The sequence below is a fragment of the Pecten maximus genome, chromosome 7 (assembly GCF_902652985.1).
Source record: "Pecten maximus chromosome 7, xPecMax1.1, whole genome shotgun sequence".
NCBI lineage: Eukaryota > Metazoa > Mollusca > Bivalvia > Pectinida > Pectinidae > Pecten > Pecten maximus.
This window is the reverse complement of record NC_047021.1, coordinates 29746751-29763865: the sequence shown is the minus strand read 5'-3', so window position 1 is coordinate 29763865 and position 17115 is coordinate 29746751. Positions and strand designations below refer to the sequence as shown.

Below are 17115 nucleotides of genomic sequence, written 5' to 3'. Positions count from 1 at the left end.
GCATATATAATTAACATAACAAAGCCTTTATTTTGAGGTTGCTAAACTACTTATCTTTACATGTTATGTAAGAGACCATTCATTTTTAGGCCACCAGCATACTGAAAATTTACCCAAGCAAGAAAAACCCTCCATTCTAAAAAATTACCCAACAATTACCCAAAGTAAGAAACACACTATCCTGAGCAAAAATCCATCATTAAAATATATAGTTATTTTACCCAAGTAAAAAAAACCTCAATTCTGAGGCCAATGTCTACAATACTTTATTCAACAATTTATTCAAGAAAGAAACCCTTCATTTTCAGACCAAATTCTATCATGATTTACCCATGAATGCAGCCCTCAATTCTGGGACCAAAGTCTATGATAATTTACCCAACAATCTACCCAAGCTAAAGCAAGAAACTCTTAATTGTAAGGCCAACTGCCAAATTCAACTTTTACCCAATGAACTACCCATTTATTCTGAGGCTACCACACTACTTCACTGCCCAAGAAACCCTCCATTTAGGACATCCGACTACCTGAATAGAAATATGGACCTATTATGGCTCACTGAAGAAGGGTGTAACTGACAATTTGTTTTGAAAACTTATTTAACTTTTAATGATATATGACAATGAATTTCACTCAAGTCTATTGTTTTCATTTCTCAATTCTTCTATTATCTCAATGAATCTAAAATTTTAAACCCGATGCATTTTCTTCCAAGAATTTGGACAAACTAAGTTAGTCTGCATCAATACATTTTGGTTTTGTCCCCATAAAGTACATGAACCAAAAGCTATTTGCTATACAACATTCGGTTTTAAACCATAATATGACTGGTGTACAGTAAGCATGACAACAAAAGCTCCTACAGAGGTAAACAAACAAAACAATATATCTGTTGGTCAAGGCAGCCAGTCTTTTTTTTATTCCAGATTTTTTTTTTCACCCCCCCCTTTTTTTTTCTAAAGTTTTTCATGAAAATTATCATGGAAAAAATCCTTTGATTTCTTAAAATTATTTTTCATTTTTAGTTATCAACAAATTTTCAGGTAATATTTTCCTGGCTTGGTTTTCCTTTAGGGCAGATTTCACTACTGTCTTGTTTCGAAATAAACAAATTCACACATCCATTATAACAATTCTACGAGAAAAAAAAGTTATTTACACAACATATAACACGCATAACAAAATTCAATGGACATAATTTGATAACCTTTATTCAAAATTCAGTAAATTCTTCAGTCCAAGGAATAGTTATTTGATTTCACAAATCCATAAAACAGTAATAAATGCAATAATATTTATTGAAGAAATTTATTTCAATAAATATTTATAGTGAATTTTTATATGATTAGAAATGTTGTCGCCAGTAACTGTGAAGAGACAATGTGGTTACAATAGAGTTACATGGCATATACATGCTTATGAATGTCACCTCATTACATTAAAACAGTTACAGCACTGTGGATTAATACAAACTTTTCATGCCATGCAAGGTACACATAATGTAAGCATTCACAGTGTGCAAGTAAACACAATATCAATTTAAAATGGGAAGAGTGACATAAAAACAAACAGTACTACTAAAAGTAAGAATGCTTCTGAGTAAGGCATTGGTAGATATTAGCATGAACAACCCTATACCTGTATGCTTATACAAATGAACTTGATAACCTGCTTAAATTTGTATGATCCTACTGATTTGGTGATCAAATCTATTCTTCATTGTATCCTTCACTAATAATTCCCTATTACATGGGGATCTTTGGGTCTCCGTGCTGCTGCGTCCGCATCACAAGATCGGTCGCATCTACACATTACGTCTTTCGTTATACAGGGACATTGTCTGTATGGCTTTTATCAAAACTTTTTAAATATCTCAAAAAATCACTAACATGTTAAATGCCAAAACATGAAATGCTGATTTGACATAATATGAAACATACAATGTAAAATATCAACTTTGTATGACATTTATGTTTATTCATAATATAATATTATCTACAACATCAGAAATTTATATAAAAAGATCTGAGAAAAAAAAATCCAAATAATCCAATAAATGTCAATAAATATGCATGTTCTGTTTCTCTATTTCATGTGTTTAGCTGGGACAGCGACAGAGGCGTGCAAATCTTTGAATAGCATTCCCGGAGCACAGCGATCTGAATAAAACCCAGAAAAAGGTCAGAAAAAGGGATATTTTTAGATACTTGAAGTTGTAAGACAAAGAGGTTTTTTGTAGCAACTGGAAAACTTTTTTTTTTTTTTTGGTAAATATACCCTACAATATAAATAGAGCCAGAGTAGAACTTGAAATAGAGGGGTTACTACATGTAAAAAAAATAAAATAAACGAGAATTAAAAATGGATTTCGGGAGGGAGCCTTAATGAAACAAAATAGGAAACAACATATCCAGTGAGGATTGTTAGCAGGATGTTTTTTGGATAAGCTAACTACATAGATGGTTGAGGATAAGAATCAATGAGTACAGTTAGTGTCTGTATCAATGGCCAGACTTCAACATGTTCACAGCCAGTAGTTAGCAGATAAAGACCTCATCAAGTGAAGCAATGGTGAATGTGAAAACAGATGGATAAGACAGGCCAGAAAGGCAGAACCCATAAGTCAAAACAGGAATCCAAGATCCAGACTTAGGTGCCAACCATACAGTGAAAATAAAAAGAAAGGAAGACTGAAACAGTTTGTTCAGACCAGTTTGAACCAAGGCCAACAGTTATGTAAGATTTCAGTAATATAAAAGACAAAATATGACAAGTCCAACCAATGTCTGTAAACTTCAATTGCTTGTGAGCAATGTAAGTATCAATGAAAGTCATCCCTGACTAATCGGACGGTTGACTGTTTTTTAGAAAGATAAGCCAACACTTTTCAACTACATGGATGATCAAGCTTTAAAGCCAGGAATTAATGAAGATTTAACAAGATTTTTTATTTCTTTACACTACCATCTGAGTAAATCTTGAGCATGTGTAATATGAGTAAATCTTGAGCATGTGTGATGTAAATGTCATAGGCTCAATCAATCTTGAGCATGTGTTATGTAAATATCATAGGCTCATTCAATCTTGAGCATGTGTTATGTAAATGTCATAGGCTCAATCAATCTTGAGCATGTGTTACATCAATAAATACTAGCATCCATAAAAGTCCAGAAGTGTAATATCACAGCTGAACATTCTATTGTCAATGTATGTGACCTTGATCTATGACCTTGTCTCTTAAGCTGTAATTTGAAGCCAAATTAAGATTAATTATACAGATCAAACTGCATACAATTTTCTAGTGACTTTGATATTGAAGAAAAAACTAAAAGATTTATCAAAGGTTTATTTGATTTAAACAAAAATGAAATGAAGAGGAAAAAAATTTCTAGTCAACTTGACCTTGACCTTTGACTCATGTTTGAGGATAAAAATTTTTTTTTCTTTAATTCAAAAGATTTTTAGGTTCTTGAAAAGAAACATAAAACCACGCCTTAGCATAATGCTTTGTAAGTTTGTAAAACAGTCATGGTCGTTTATGTCAGTTTGTAGTCCAGAGTTGACACAGAAGCAGGTCAAAGGATCTTGTCACAAGGCTTGTACAGTCACAGCACTGGGAACACTCTCAAGGGAGACATGTGCTAGAAGCTGGGGAGGAAACAAAAAGGGCAGGTATTGAAGCGAACTAGTGGAAATGAAGGATTGTATGGATGAATGATGACACTGTTGAAACCAGCTGTTGGGGACAGAAAATGAAGTGACATGTATGCAGTCATTACTTGCACACAGACGTCATCTTGTGGCAGCAGTTGTGTTAACGAGCATGTATGCATGTTAAATTTTCTTACAATGTTTAGTCTGCAATTCCTTAATCCTACTTGTAAATGTGTGCTTAATGGTATTTGCATCTAACATGTCTATTATTCTATGGTCTGTAGTTCTATTTCAAATTTGTTTGCTAATTGAAAGTTTCTAAATCTAACATGCAAATGTTTGTGCTAATTGATTGTGGCCTTGAACATTCATTGTAAATGAAAGAGCTTATTGATAATTCCCTAATTTAGAATGTAAATATGTGTGCTAATTGATAGTTCCATAGTCAATGTGTAACTGTGTACTAATTGATAGTTCCATAGTCAATGTGTAACTGTGTGCTAATTGATAGTTCCATAGTCAATGTGTAACTGTATGCTGATTGATAGCTCTGTAGTCAATGTGTAACTGTATGCCAATTGATAGTTCCATAGTCAATGTGTAACTGTGTACTAATTGATAGTTCCATAGTCAATGTGTAACTGTGTACTAATTGATAGTTCCATAGTCAATGTGTAACTGTGTACTAATTGATAGTTCCATAGTCAATGTGTAACTGTATGCTAATTGATAGTTCCATTGTCAATGTGTAACTGTATGCTAATTGATAGTTCCATAGACAATATGTAACTGTGTACTAATTGATAGTTCCATAGTCAATGTGTAACTGTGTACTAACTGATAGTTCCATAGTCAATGTGTAACTGTATGCTGATTGATAGCTCTGTAGTCAATGTGTAACTGTATGCCAACTGATAGTTCCATAGTCAATGTGTAACTGTATGCTAATTGATAGTTTCATAGTCAATGTGTAACTGTATGCTAATTGATAGCTCTGTAGTCAATGTGTAACTGTATGCTAATTGATAGTTCTGTAGTACAATGTGTAACTGTATGCTAATTGATAGCTCTGTAGTCAATGTGTAACTGTGTACTAATTGATAGCTCTGTAGTCAATGTGTAACTGTGTACTAATTGATAGTTCTGTAGTCAATGTGTAACTGTGTACTAATTGATAGTTTCATAGTCAATGTGTAACTGTATGCTAATTGATAGCTCTGTAGTCAATGTGTAACTGTATGCCAACTGATAGTTCCATAGACAATGTGTAACTGTATGCTAATTGATAGTTCCATAGTCAATGTGTAACTGTATGCTAATTGATAGTTTCATAGTCAATGTTTAACTGTGTGCCAACTGATAGTTCCATAGTCAATGTGTAACTGTGTGCTAATTGATAGTTCCATAGTCAATGTGTAACTGTATGCTGATTGATAGTTTCATAGTCAATGTGTAACTGTGTGCTAATTGATAGTTCCATAGTCAATGTGTAACTGTATGCTGATTGATAGTTTCATAGTCAATGTGTAACTGTATGCTAATTGATAGCTCTGTAGTCAATGTGTAACTGTATGCTAATTGATAGCTCTGTAGTCAATGTGTAACTGTATGCCAACTGATAGTTCCATAGTCAATGTGTAACTGTGTGCTAATTGATAGTTCCATAGTCAATGTGTAACTGTATGCTGATTGATAGTTTCATAGTCAATGTGTAACTGTATGCTAATTGATAGCTCTGTAGTCAACGTGTAAATGTATGCTAATTGATAGCTCTGTAGTCAATGTGTAACTGTATGCTAATTGATAGTTCCATAGTCAATGTGTTACTGTATGCCAACTGATAGCTCTGTAATCAATGTGTAACTGTGTACTAATTGATTGCTCTGTAGTCAATGTGTAACTGTGTACTAATTGATAGTTCCATTGTCAATGTGTTACTGTATGCCAACTGATAGCTCTGTAGTCAATGTGTAACTGTGTACTAATTGATAACTCTGTAGTCAATGTGTAACTGTGTACTAATTGATAGTTCCATTGTCAATGTGTAACTGTGTGCCAACTGATAGTTTTGTAGTCAATGTTTAAATGTGTGCTAATTAATAGTTCCATAGTTCCATTGTCAATGTGTAACTGTGCTAATTGATAATTCCTTAGTATCTCATATATAAACGTGTGTGATAGAGAGCAATATTACCCACATCTAATATATTTGCTCATAAATTGATATATATGTGTACTGAATATGATATTGATGTATGTGTGGGCCAGACAATGATTCCGTGATCTGACTTGTAGTGGTAGGGATTAAGTGTTGTTCAGAAAAAGATTTTGGTGCAACAAAGCTTGACAAAGCAGGGGAGAAAACTGTACAAAAATCACTTGAGAAGGTCATCACTTGTAAAACTGTTTTACAATGAATCTCTTCACCACACAAAATGGGCCTAGAAAACACTAGTCAGATCGCCGATTTACAGGTCACTGTCTTCAGATCAGGCCAGTATTAGAGAGAGAAATGGGAGATTGTTAGGATAACCTCACTGAATGTCCATCCACATTTACTGGAGGAAAGATGTATCAATAGGGCATATACTACCGTAATGCATCAAGGCTGATGACCAGTTTGTTTATGTATGTTTAATATAAGTAAAGGAATTAATATAAATAATAGGATATAGAATAAATATAAAGCCTAAATTCTAGAAAATAATTTAATTGAAATAAAAACAAAATTTCTAATTGCTATATTAAAGATACATACAGTATCCAATGAAAAGTGTAAAATAATACTATATATAAATGGTAGCTGATATGTAATTTTGATTTATCGATAAATAAAGACCACAAAATTGGTGATCATAGCTCTGTGCTAAAAATTTTCAGTTTTGATTCGTTAGACTTATCAACCTGGGATCAATTTTTCAAGACTACATATTTTCACTTTTTTTTCTATTGTTTTGTTTTATTGTCACAAAAACTAAATGATTCATGATAAAGGAGAGGTTATGAAAATTTGTGTATCACTTGGAAAGCGACCTGTAAAACAAATGATGTGACAGCCGACATGCAATTGATGACAGTACATAGGGAGGGGAGGATATGGTGCGCAACACCATTGCCGTCAAGTAAGCATACACATATTGTCTATATCCTTACAACGTATGTCTTATTTCCCATTTAGTTCCTTATTAGACCAGGAGAAATTTATTTCTAGTCTTTTGTATACGACTAAATCATTGTGAGAAAATCAGTTGTGATAATATCTTTATTGAATGCAATGATTTTCTTCTAATATAAGACGTATATTCATGCCACTGTATTTGTTAATCTTACAATGAGAATCTCTTTAAATTGCTTCCTATCTTTTTCATCATTCATTTACAAAAATGTGTACAGAACAAAAGACTTATGATAGAAGTCCTAGAAGTAACAATATGTATATATCAGTTCAAAAGAACTCTGATGCAAAATTATATTGATTTTCTAGTAATTTTTGTTAATGACTTTGTCTAAGATGAATCCAAAGTATTAAAAATCCAAACTTAATTTGACATGACCTTAAGAAAAAATCTTCAGGATAATAACACTAGTTTCACTTTATATAGTTTCTTTATTTAAATCAATTATGGAATGAAGGTCAAATGAAGGTATGGCGTCTGGTAAATATTGAACACACTTGGAACAAAGGATATAAAGAAAGAAGACAAAGAAACCATTAAAAACATCACGCTACCTAAAAATCAGTCTAAAATGATAGGAAAAGCAAACACTGTGCTCAGAAATAAGGTACAAAAATAAAAAAAAAATAAAAAAAAATAAAGGTCCACGTTTTTGAATAACCATTTTCCATGGTGTCCAGCTTGTGCTATTTGTGTCTTTATGGAGATGTTTATTACAATATTTGGAGGTGTGCATCCCTCCCCGTGGCCTTCAGGTCCTCTATGGAGAGGAAACCTGTACCACACCAGATGACATAGACAATTGAACACCAGTAAGAAAGTTGTCATTCCACATTAGTGAGAGCCACAGACGACAGTGATGTAAAGACCGAGGGGTTAGTACTTACTGGGTACACCGGATACAAGCCGTAATGGTCGCAAAACCCTGAATGCACGCAGGGCTTTCACATCAAAATTATTGATGTTCATTGTCGACAGAACAGTACTTATCACACTGCAAACAATAAAAATGCAAAATTCTTTATCAAAACCCTTTTGTATGCATCTTCCACCCGAAATGTCCATGCAAATATCAAACCAACTGGTTAACTTCGCTGACGTATGCTCATCAAACAAAAGCATGATGGTACAACCATTTTTTTTTCCCTGGTTTACCATATGATATGTTTTGTTTATTTAAAGACACATTAAGTAATGTGTGGTCTGCTGTAGTTTTATGTCAGGGTGAACATCACCCATGTAGAAGACCAGATCAGGTTGTTTAATGAGCACACATCAGACACAGCATTCATGTAGTGTTATGGGGAGGCAGAAGGGTGATTGTAGCCTGCCTGAAATCTAGTAGGAAGGACTAGAGGAGTGGCAGTCCACCCTTAAAGACCTTCCCCCACCTCAGGCAGTCCCGTATCTCCCACCCCTTCTTCCTCACACATAGATATTATAGTTTCCTGGTTTTTTGTGATGGCATGCTGTAAATTAATCTAATAGCCCCTTCTTATTTTGATAGGCTAAATCTACAAAAACCCTCTTATTAAAATGTATAGGAATAAACCTTCAAAGCATATAGTGAATCAAAAGATGTTTTCGTACAAGTGATATTTGCTTTGAAGGTTTAGTTTCCTCCAACAGGTTACAGAAACACAAGGCTGCATCATAACACAAGAATATACCTAAATAAAACGCAAAAAACTTCTCCGCAACTTTTGTACTCACAACATATTGGTATACAAGTGCAAAAAAAATAACTAGACATCTCTATTACAACAACCATCTAAACCAGACACAAGCTACGGCTTCAACACAGTCTGTCAGTGGTGTTGTGCTGTACAGCCCACATCTGGCCTTCACCTTGACTACACACCAATCCACAGCTAGTTGAAACGGTTCTTGCAGAGGTTACAATGGTTACTGCAACAGAAAGGTCGGTGGACCCAAGAACGGATTCAAGTGTTTATGACACAGCCATTTATTTGAGTCCCAAGATGCTGGATGCTGGTTAGATAGACAAAGCACACCAAGTCCGGTTAGGTCACTAATGCATTCCCAGTACTTACTAGGGGCCCTCGACACCAATCGCAAAGGTCGCAAGACCCTAAATGCTCGGAGGGCTTTGACATCGAACCCATGAATGTTTAACCAACTGAGAATTGTACTAATAATACTGAAAATGAAACATATATATTTAATGACAATAATAATTGGTATACACACACATATATATATATGGAAATAATAACACAATGAATTCATAAATCAGAATAATACATAGATAAAAGTTGTAGCACATACAAAGTAATCAGAAAGTAGAGCAAGGTCACTGTGTTCGACCTTGAACTACTGTAGTTCTGGAAAGAAAAACAGAAAACATGGAAAAGCAGAAGGATAAACAGACAAAGGGAGGAATACACAAGAAGTGAACGCATTGATTTCATCTTATTCAATATACATTTAACAGCATAAACAAGCTCTATACATGACAACAACTACAGCACAAGAGAAGGTCATGCCAAATATACAGCATGAAATTCCCATGTGTGCACAATTTCTCACTGCTGCAAATGTCATTTAGATATTTCAAATCACAGAATTCAATTAGTAAAGAGTTGATATTTACTCCTTCTCCAAAACTGAAACATTAATTAAATTTCACAAGATATTTTCATGATGAAATTTCTATAGCCTAAAATTGGAAGGATAGGACAATATATACAAAAAAAGATAGTTTGACCATGACGACGCACATGATGTACACTATAGTGAATGTGGCCTAATGGAAAAGGTGGTAAATGACTACATCAAACCAAGTTAAGTGTGGTGCTACCCTATCTCTTTGTCAGCTCTGTACTAATGATGGTGTAGGATCAACCGTTATTGATTTTATCTTGCTTTCCTTCTTGTCTGTAAGCAACACCATCAGTGGCAAAGCCTAATGTAATTAATACAAATTCTCTACATTTGTCACTTTTCTACTATACCATCAATGAAACGCAGGAACAACATGTGGAAGTGAGGACTTGAGGGAAGAACAACACAATGAAAACACAAAGTGCTTCTAAGACACATGTAACAGTGTTCACGAGATCTCACGTCAATAATTGTTGACAGAAACACACAAGAAACAATGGAAGACAACTTTCTTGCGACCAGGAAGAAAACATCCTTAATTATTCTCAAGCTTAAAGCCATAAAATACATTCACTTTTTATCTTAATATGAAAAGACAGAGACCATTAAATACAAACCTTAGACCATTAATAACAGATTTCCAGAGATATTGTGACCATGACACAGAAACTTGCCCTGAGACAAAGTAACAAGCTAGCTAGCACTTTCCATGAAGGACAAACTTGTCCCTCTGTGAAGCATAAAACTTAACCTGAGACAAAGTAACAAGCTAGCTAGCACTTTCCATGAAGGACAAACGTGTCCCTCTGTGAAGCATAAAACTTGCCCAGAGACAAAGTAACAAGCTAGCTAGCTCTTTCCATGAAGGGCAAACTTGTCCCTCTATGAAGCATAAACCTAATTTTCAATTAATCACAATATCATGCTAAACATTTACAAGAATATGAAGGACACATCAAAAGCTAACGTGAACAACAAAACTTGTCTGCGAAAGTCTATAAAGCACAAACTAGCATTGCAAGTCTGTTTTTCCACCATGGAGCTCAGACTTGCATCAACATACCTAAATCAAGAGCAATATATGACACAAAAGGCATAAATTTACCGCTACATGGAGCAAAACCTTCTCCAAAGACATACACATCCCCCAAAATTAAGATACCATTCCATGGAACAAAACCTGTTTCAAAAGTCGTACAAACCATATACATCACAATTCACCCTACTACAGAGTGAACCTTGTTTCAGCTTGTTCCAAAGACCTACAAACCTACACTACCATGAAGTATTTAAAGCTAACATTAAATCCAGGCATAACTTACTGAAACCATTGAAGGGTTACATGAGAATAAAGTTGCCTTTTCTCTTTAGCATGACCAAGACAACAATGATTGACAAATCCCCAAGAGATTTCAAACATAAGCACTCAACCAGATCATGAGACACAATTGCATGTTTTGTCTCATGAGGTATAAGATCATCATGTTGAGTCTAGCCATGTTGAGTATACTAATGGACAAACAGGAATCTCAGACTACCTTTGCCTTTTGAGTATTAGAGCCCAAACACCAGGGACTATGACCTATCAGTCGTTAATCTAGATGGAAGCGTTTTCCTCAGTGATAAGAAATGTGGGAGGCTATGTACTTCATCTGCAAGCTCACACCAGACATTGGATAAACTGTAGCAATCATTCCTGTTTTACCTTAACCCAGACAGATACATAAAAAACATCATAATTCTACAGCAGTTGGGGTCTAATGTGAGAAAATCCAGAATCATGAGGATAAGGAGAGTCTAGATGAATCAAATTTATTTTACTACGCATCAACCAAAATAGTGAACCATGATGCATCAGTCAAGATTCTTTCACCTAGATGCAGGGAAACAAAAATATGGTAACTTTAGCACAGTTATGATGTTTAGAGATTGTAATCATGTTTTGAGAGCAAATTGTGTTTAATGTGTATTAAGAATCATTCATTCATCATTTTTTAAATTTTTTTAAATCAGTAGCCTTATTGAATTTTAACTAAAAACTCAAGATTCTTGATGAAATGAATGTATGGTAGTTTAGCAGAAAATAATTCAAGAGAAATTGGTGAATAATTATATGACAATGAATTTTTGACACTTTCCCAAATTGACCTTGACTCTCAAAGACCTTCACCAGATAATGATTACAACATTAGTGATCCTCTACAAGGACAAATGATCCATTGGCATTTACAGCAACTTTGGAGAGGCAACTAACATAATCAAAGCCAGAAACCTTGACCCTAATCACCGCCACATGGCATGTCCAAGGCTAGTACAGAGTAAGTGATAGTATTTACCATAACAATGATGCCAGCTATTTATGTTCTGACCCCCGTACAATATACAGTAGAACCTGTAATAAAGGTCCCTGCCAATTTGTGGATTATAACAATTTCCTTTTCCTTTTATGACATTTACTCGGTGAAATTTTATCCAACTTCAGACCCATATATATGCATTGTTTAATGAACATATTTTTTTTTTTGGCAAATGGTTACTAGAGAAATTATCCAATTTGTAACTGAATGGAATGAAATAACATGTATTGTCAGCTAGTGTCTGGATCCCTTGGCCTCTGAACCGATCTCCTAGATGAAAAACGTGTACCAGTTTCTAGAACAGAAATACTGACATGTTGACAAATACCAGCAAATATGTCTTGTATTTAACACTACAAATCATACTGGTGTTGTTCATGGTCTAAGCTTGATTTTTTTCCCCCAGAGAGGTTTGTGGTATTTGGGCAATGCTGAATTACAATAGTTAGCCTGCTGTTGTACTCCCATCTCCATTGCGTCTCACTGCCTGGTGAAGTATACACAGCAGTATGTTGCTGTTAAATATACTTTACCTTTTCAAAATGTATTATTGTATAGAGTTCCAGTTTGTAACTTTTAAAAATGGCCCTATGACCAGACTATTGGGAAAAAAAACATCTGTGAACACTTTTCATCATTGACCACCTGCATGGAATTTTAAACCATTTGAAAAATTTAATATCTTTTTCGACATAAGTAATGCTTGCACTTCAAATACTGGATAACTAAATGGGTGTGATTTTGTGAAGAGAGAGTTGGTAGTTTATCAAAGAAAACTAGTATAACTATTACTATCTACACGGCCTGAGGATCAATATGATAATAAACCGTAGTTAATCAAAGAATACTGGTAACACCACGGTGTTGTACCACCTCATAGGGCGTGCGCTGGTTCTGAGATGCATGGTTATATAATTATTTTTCCAAAAAATACTGGTATACCACCAGTACTATCTTCTAGGGTGTGAACCATTACCGAGATACATAGGTAATTTATGAAAGAAAACTTGTATCACTAGTACCATCTCCCAGGGTATGAGATGGTACTTAGATTTTGAGTTTCTTTATCAAAGAATATGGTACCACCAGCACTGTATCCCATGGTGTGATTGGTAGAGATTTATACCAATAGTCCCAGGGTGTGGGTTAGTACCATGACTTACGGGTATTTTATCTGGTAATACTAGTATACTACCAGCACTGTATCCCATGGTGTGATTGGTAGAGATTTATACCACTATGTGGGTTAGTACCATGACTTACGGGTATTTTATCTGGTAATACTGGTATACTACCAGCATCGTATCCTATGGTGTGGGTTGGTATGGAAGTCTAATGGGTAGTTATCTGTTTAGGTTTATCTAGACTTACCAACAATATACTCCCACTCATTGGGTATCTCACACAGGGGTGTAAAACTAAGGTATGTACACTCTGCTGGGGACTGTTCTTGTTTACCCCAATTACCACTAACGACCAGCTCAGTTAGAGGTGTACATTTCTCTATCTTGTCCTACACCTTGGGTTAGCTATACACCTTTTACACTATCCTGTGCATCTCATACTGCAGCACCAAAAGTCACCCACAACATGTAAACCGTTAGATGTTCTAAATAAGACATTTTTGTGGGACTGTTATGGGAAGTTGATACATCACAAATGCAGTCTGGTAAATCAAAACCATGGTCTAGCTGGAAACTGGCAGATTCACATTACATTTGTTTGCTTATATTTTGTTTGAGATAGATCTGTCACTATTTAATTTTCAATCATAGATGAATACAAAAATGTCAAATAAATTTTTTAATTCATATACATTTTAAAATTTAATTATCTACTCAGTTAAGCTATATGAATATGATTCAACATGCCCAGGAACCCTATGCTCCCCATCTCATAGGGGCTTGTGTTGCTACTGCTAATCTGACAATGAGTGATAAATATTGATGAGAAATCTGTTGATAATTGACAGCCATCACAGTCATGGATGAAATACTTGTGTAACCTTTTGAATTACAGTGACATAATACATTGATGTGTTTAGCCTGGTTGAGAATATAATCCTTCATTCTTTTATTTCTTTGCAGCTATCTTTTGTATATTTCAGACTTTATTATTAAATGTAAACATCAAGTCTTTCTATCATAAATAAAGGATCTTTCATGAGTGTCTAGGTTGTTATAAAATCATTAACTAAGTTCAATAATTTCATATATTACTGAAGCCTTTTGGCATGTGTCAAATTCAATATGCTATTAGCATGAGTGTATAATTCTATTCACATAATCATACTCATAAGAAAATAAGTGAAAACTCTTCAGTAAATTGGCCAAATGACTAGCTACAAATGTCTGGTAAATTGGTCATTGAATTTCAACTTAAAATGGTCCATTATCATCAGAGACAATAATTTATGACATCAGTTTTATTATGTGTGTGCCATAAGATATTTATGACATGGGTATATTACATGGAAGAACAGTCTAGTTATGTGACAGAGTACCCTGTTGTAATAATGGTGTCTCATTTTTGTTGGTGTGGGGTCTAATCTGTTGATTGTCTGGGCCAAGTCAGTTATCTCCCCTTCCTCTGCAGACATTATATCTAAGTTTTAATATGCAAGATCAACCTATCCATCAAGTCAGAAAGTTCAAAAAACCTATCATAATTGGTGCAATAGTAAAACCCATATGGTGATTAAAAACCAAAGCTGTTTTTTATACTCTAATCCAGATCATATGCACCGACTGTTGTACCGCAATCTGACGTATAAAGGCTTTACAAATGATGGGTGGCATGTCCTCGATCTGCCAACTGGAATATCATTAACTCAACATATGACAGAAGATTTGTTTATACATTATAAGATCATTTCCTAACTTCAGCATACTTAAAAGAAAAGGGTTATTAAATGATTTTGGAGAAAAAAACTAAGGGGGCGCTTTTCTTAGGATTTTTGGCAATAAGGAAATGTCATTATATTTACAATAAGATGTTGGGATAACATTTTACATGGCAAAATTAAAGAACACCATATTTTGTCTGTGTCAAATACAAGTAACAACTGTCACATTTGTGTCATTAAATCATCACAATACAAAATGAATCTCACAGAAATAAGACAATATTAATTCAATACTATTCTAAAATTAAGTATGTGCAACACTTCAACTGTGATGAAAGACACCAAACAGGAATAAAATAATGTCCTCCGAGACATCTCCAGATACAAAAAATCAATACCAAAACTATCGGGAATTCAACATAATATTTTATAGCTTGAATACAACTACCAAAACAACTTGATGCTCTTAAAGATACGTATCAAACGAAACCTTCTATGGCCGTCAAATTATGAAAAACTCACAAAAATACATTTTAACACTCTTGTCATAACTGCATGCAATATATATACATTCTGTGACATAAAGACATAAAGAAAACAAAATCACCATTGACATGACTGTAGTAGGGCTTGGAATACATAGAATATTTATTTGGGGACAAACATATTTACAACAAAGCCCACAGTCGGGATTACTCATTGGTGCATGGATTACAAAATAAATCCTTACTCTATCATTTACACTAAATTATAGCATGCAATTTCTGATATATGAGAATGGATTAGAAGATATTTTATGTTGTGACATGGCTATAAAATCTATAGTATAATCAAGTACCACGTCCTTGTCATTGTCCATCCTAATATATTAATGTAATCCAGAAGTAAGAAATCCTACTTCCGTTATAGTCTTACACAGAACAATATTTCCAAGAAAGTTTTGTTGATTAATTTCTTTTTCTAAAATAATTCATTCCCTTATATTTCTTCATACTCTTCATTTAAATTGATTTGTTTCAAAGGTTTTGATAGTAATCTTTCTCACTTTAATCAAATTCTACATAAAAAAGAAGTATTTCAAACATGAAAGTGCAAAAATTTTGAATCCAAAAATTTCAAAACTCAGAAAGAAATCAGAATACACAAGAAATTGTTTCACTTGTGTCTAAAACAAAACACAACTCAGCACATCTACAAGAATTAAATGATATTGATGAATGGAAACCTGATGGCTATTTGTCTGTGCTGCAGTGGTTGTGAGTTCCACGTATATTACCTAGGTGGCTACGGAACATTTACGGTAATTTGAGCAGTGAAGACCAATAATCAACAAAAGCAACTAAATAGTTGACAGGAAGAGACAATGGATCGATACTGCATGCTCAATAATAGTATGCGTACTCACATTATTATTATAGTGATAAGACTAATAAACAAAACAGAATCAATTCGCCTTTAAAACACATGTTAAAGTTAGGAATAAGGAGGCTAGAACAGGCAACACTTCTTTAACATCAGTATAAAAACAGCACCTGTGGTTTCTCGTTAATCATAACAGTCAGATCAATTCCACACATATACTGCCTCAGTTAGTATCCACACAAGTAATCAAATTCATGCTCAACATCATCATTTAGATTGTATACATGTATGCAGTCATAGGACATGAGACATTGAACATATTTTAAACAAATGCATTTGGTATATTTCTATTCTTTTTCAATATAAATCAATTATCTAAATCAAGTATTTGAGATTTTCAATACATATACAGTATATCATCATCTGCCTAATGCACCAATTAACTGTTGTCTTACAGAAAAGCAATCCCCTATCTTTCATACCTAGGACAAAAGCAAGCTAATGCCTACATCGCAGATAAGCTTAGATGAGAATAGGACAGATAGAAGAATTCGTAGTGATGAATTACAGAATAGTGGAAGACAGTGTATTGAATTGACAGTGAGACAGAAATAGTGGTAGATCAATGACAGAAATCTGTAAGAAGTGAGCTGAATAGAAACTAGAAACTAGGTTGAAAAGATTTGTACAGCAGTACTAATGGATGGAAGCAAGGAAGCTTTCCAGTCTGTGATTCAATGTTGGAGAGATATGTTTTCAACATTGGATGATCTGGAATAGGCTGTTGGACTACTGGTGTTTAGATGTTCGAGAAAAGCCTAAAGGACTACCAGTAATTGGTGCATTAACATGAAAACCTGAATCAATGTAATCTCATTCATTTTCACCTGGAAGACAATTGCACTATATAGTACCATCAGTAGTTGATAAATCACAAGTCTCTATACATTAGTAAGCTCTACAACACACACATTTTTACTAATCAATCCCCTTAATATCTGGACAGGGTAATGGGTTGAGTATGGACTGGGATAAATATCCCTCTGTTAGTATAAGAGATGCAATGTTCACAAATCAACATATTGGTCAATTGACA

General features: G+C 34.2%; 1 protein-coding gene across 15 annotated transcripts in view; it reads right to left on the bottom strand.

The window, feature by feature from the left end:
- LOC117330515 (muscle calcium channel subunit alpha-1-like) overlaps nucleotides 1–17115 on the bottom strand; it is a 120696-nt gene that overhangs the window by 55520 nt on the left and 48061 nt on the right. For 14 of the 15 annotated variants that reach the window (XM_033888874.1, XM_033888872.1, XM_033888873.1 and 11 more), the window contains exon 5: nucleotides 8885–8991. In XM_033888874.1, coding sequence (XP_033744765.1) covers nucleotides 8885–8991 — 107 coding nt within the window. Of the gene's footprint in view, nucleotides 1–7717; nucleotides 7895–8884; nucleotides 8992–17115 lie in introns of those variants that run through there. The other variant, XM_033888883.1, reaches the window with a different exon arrangement.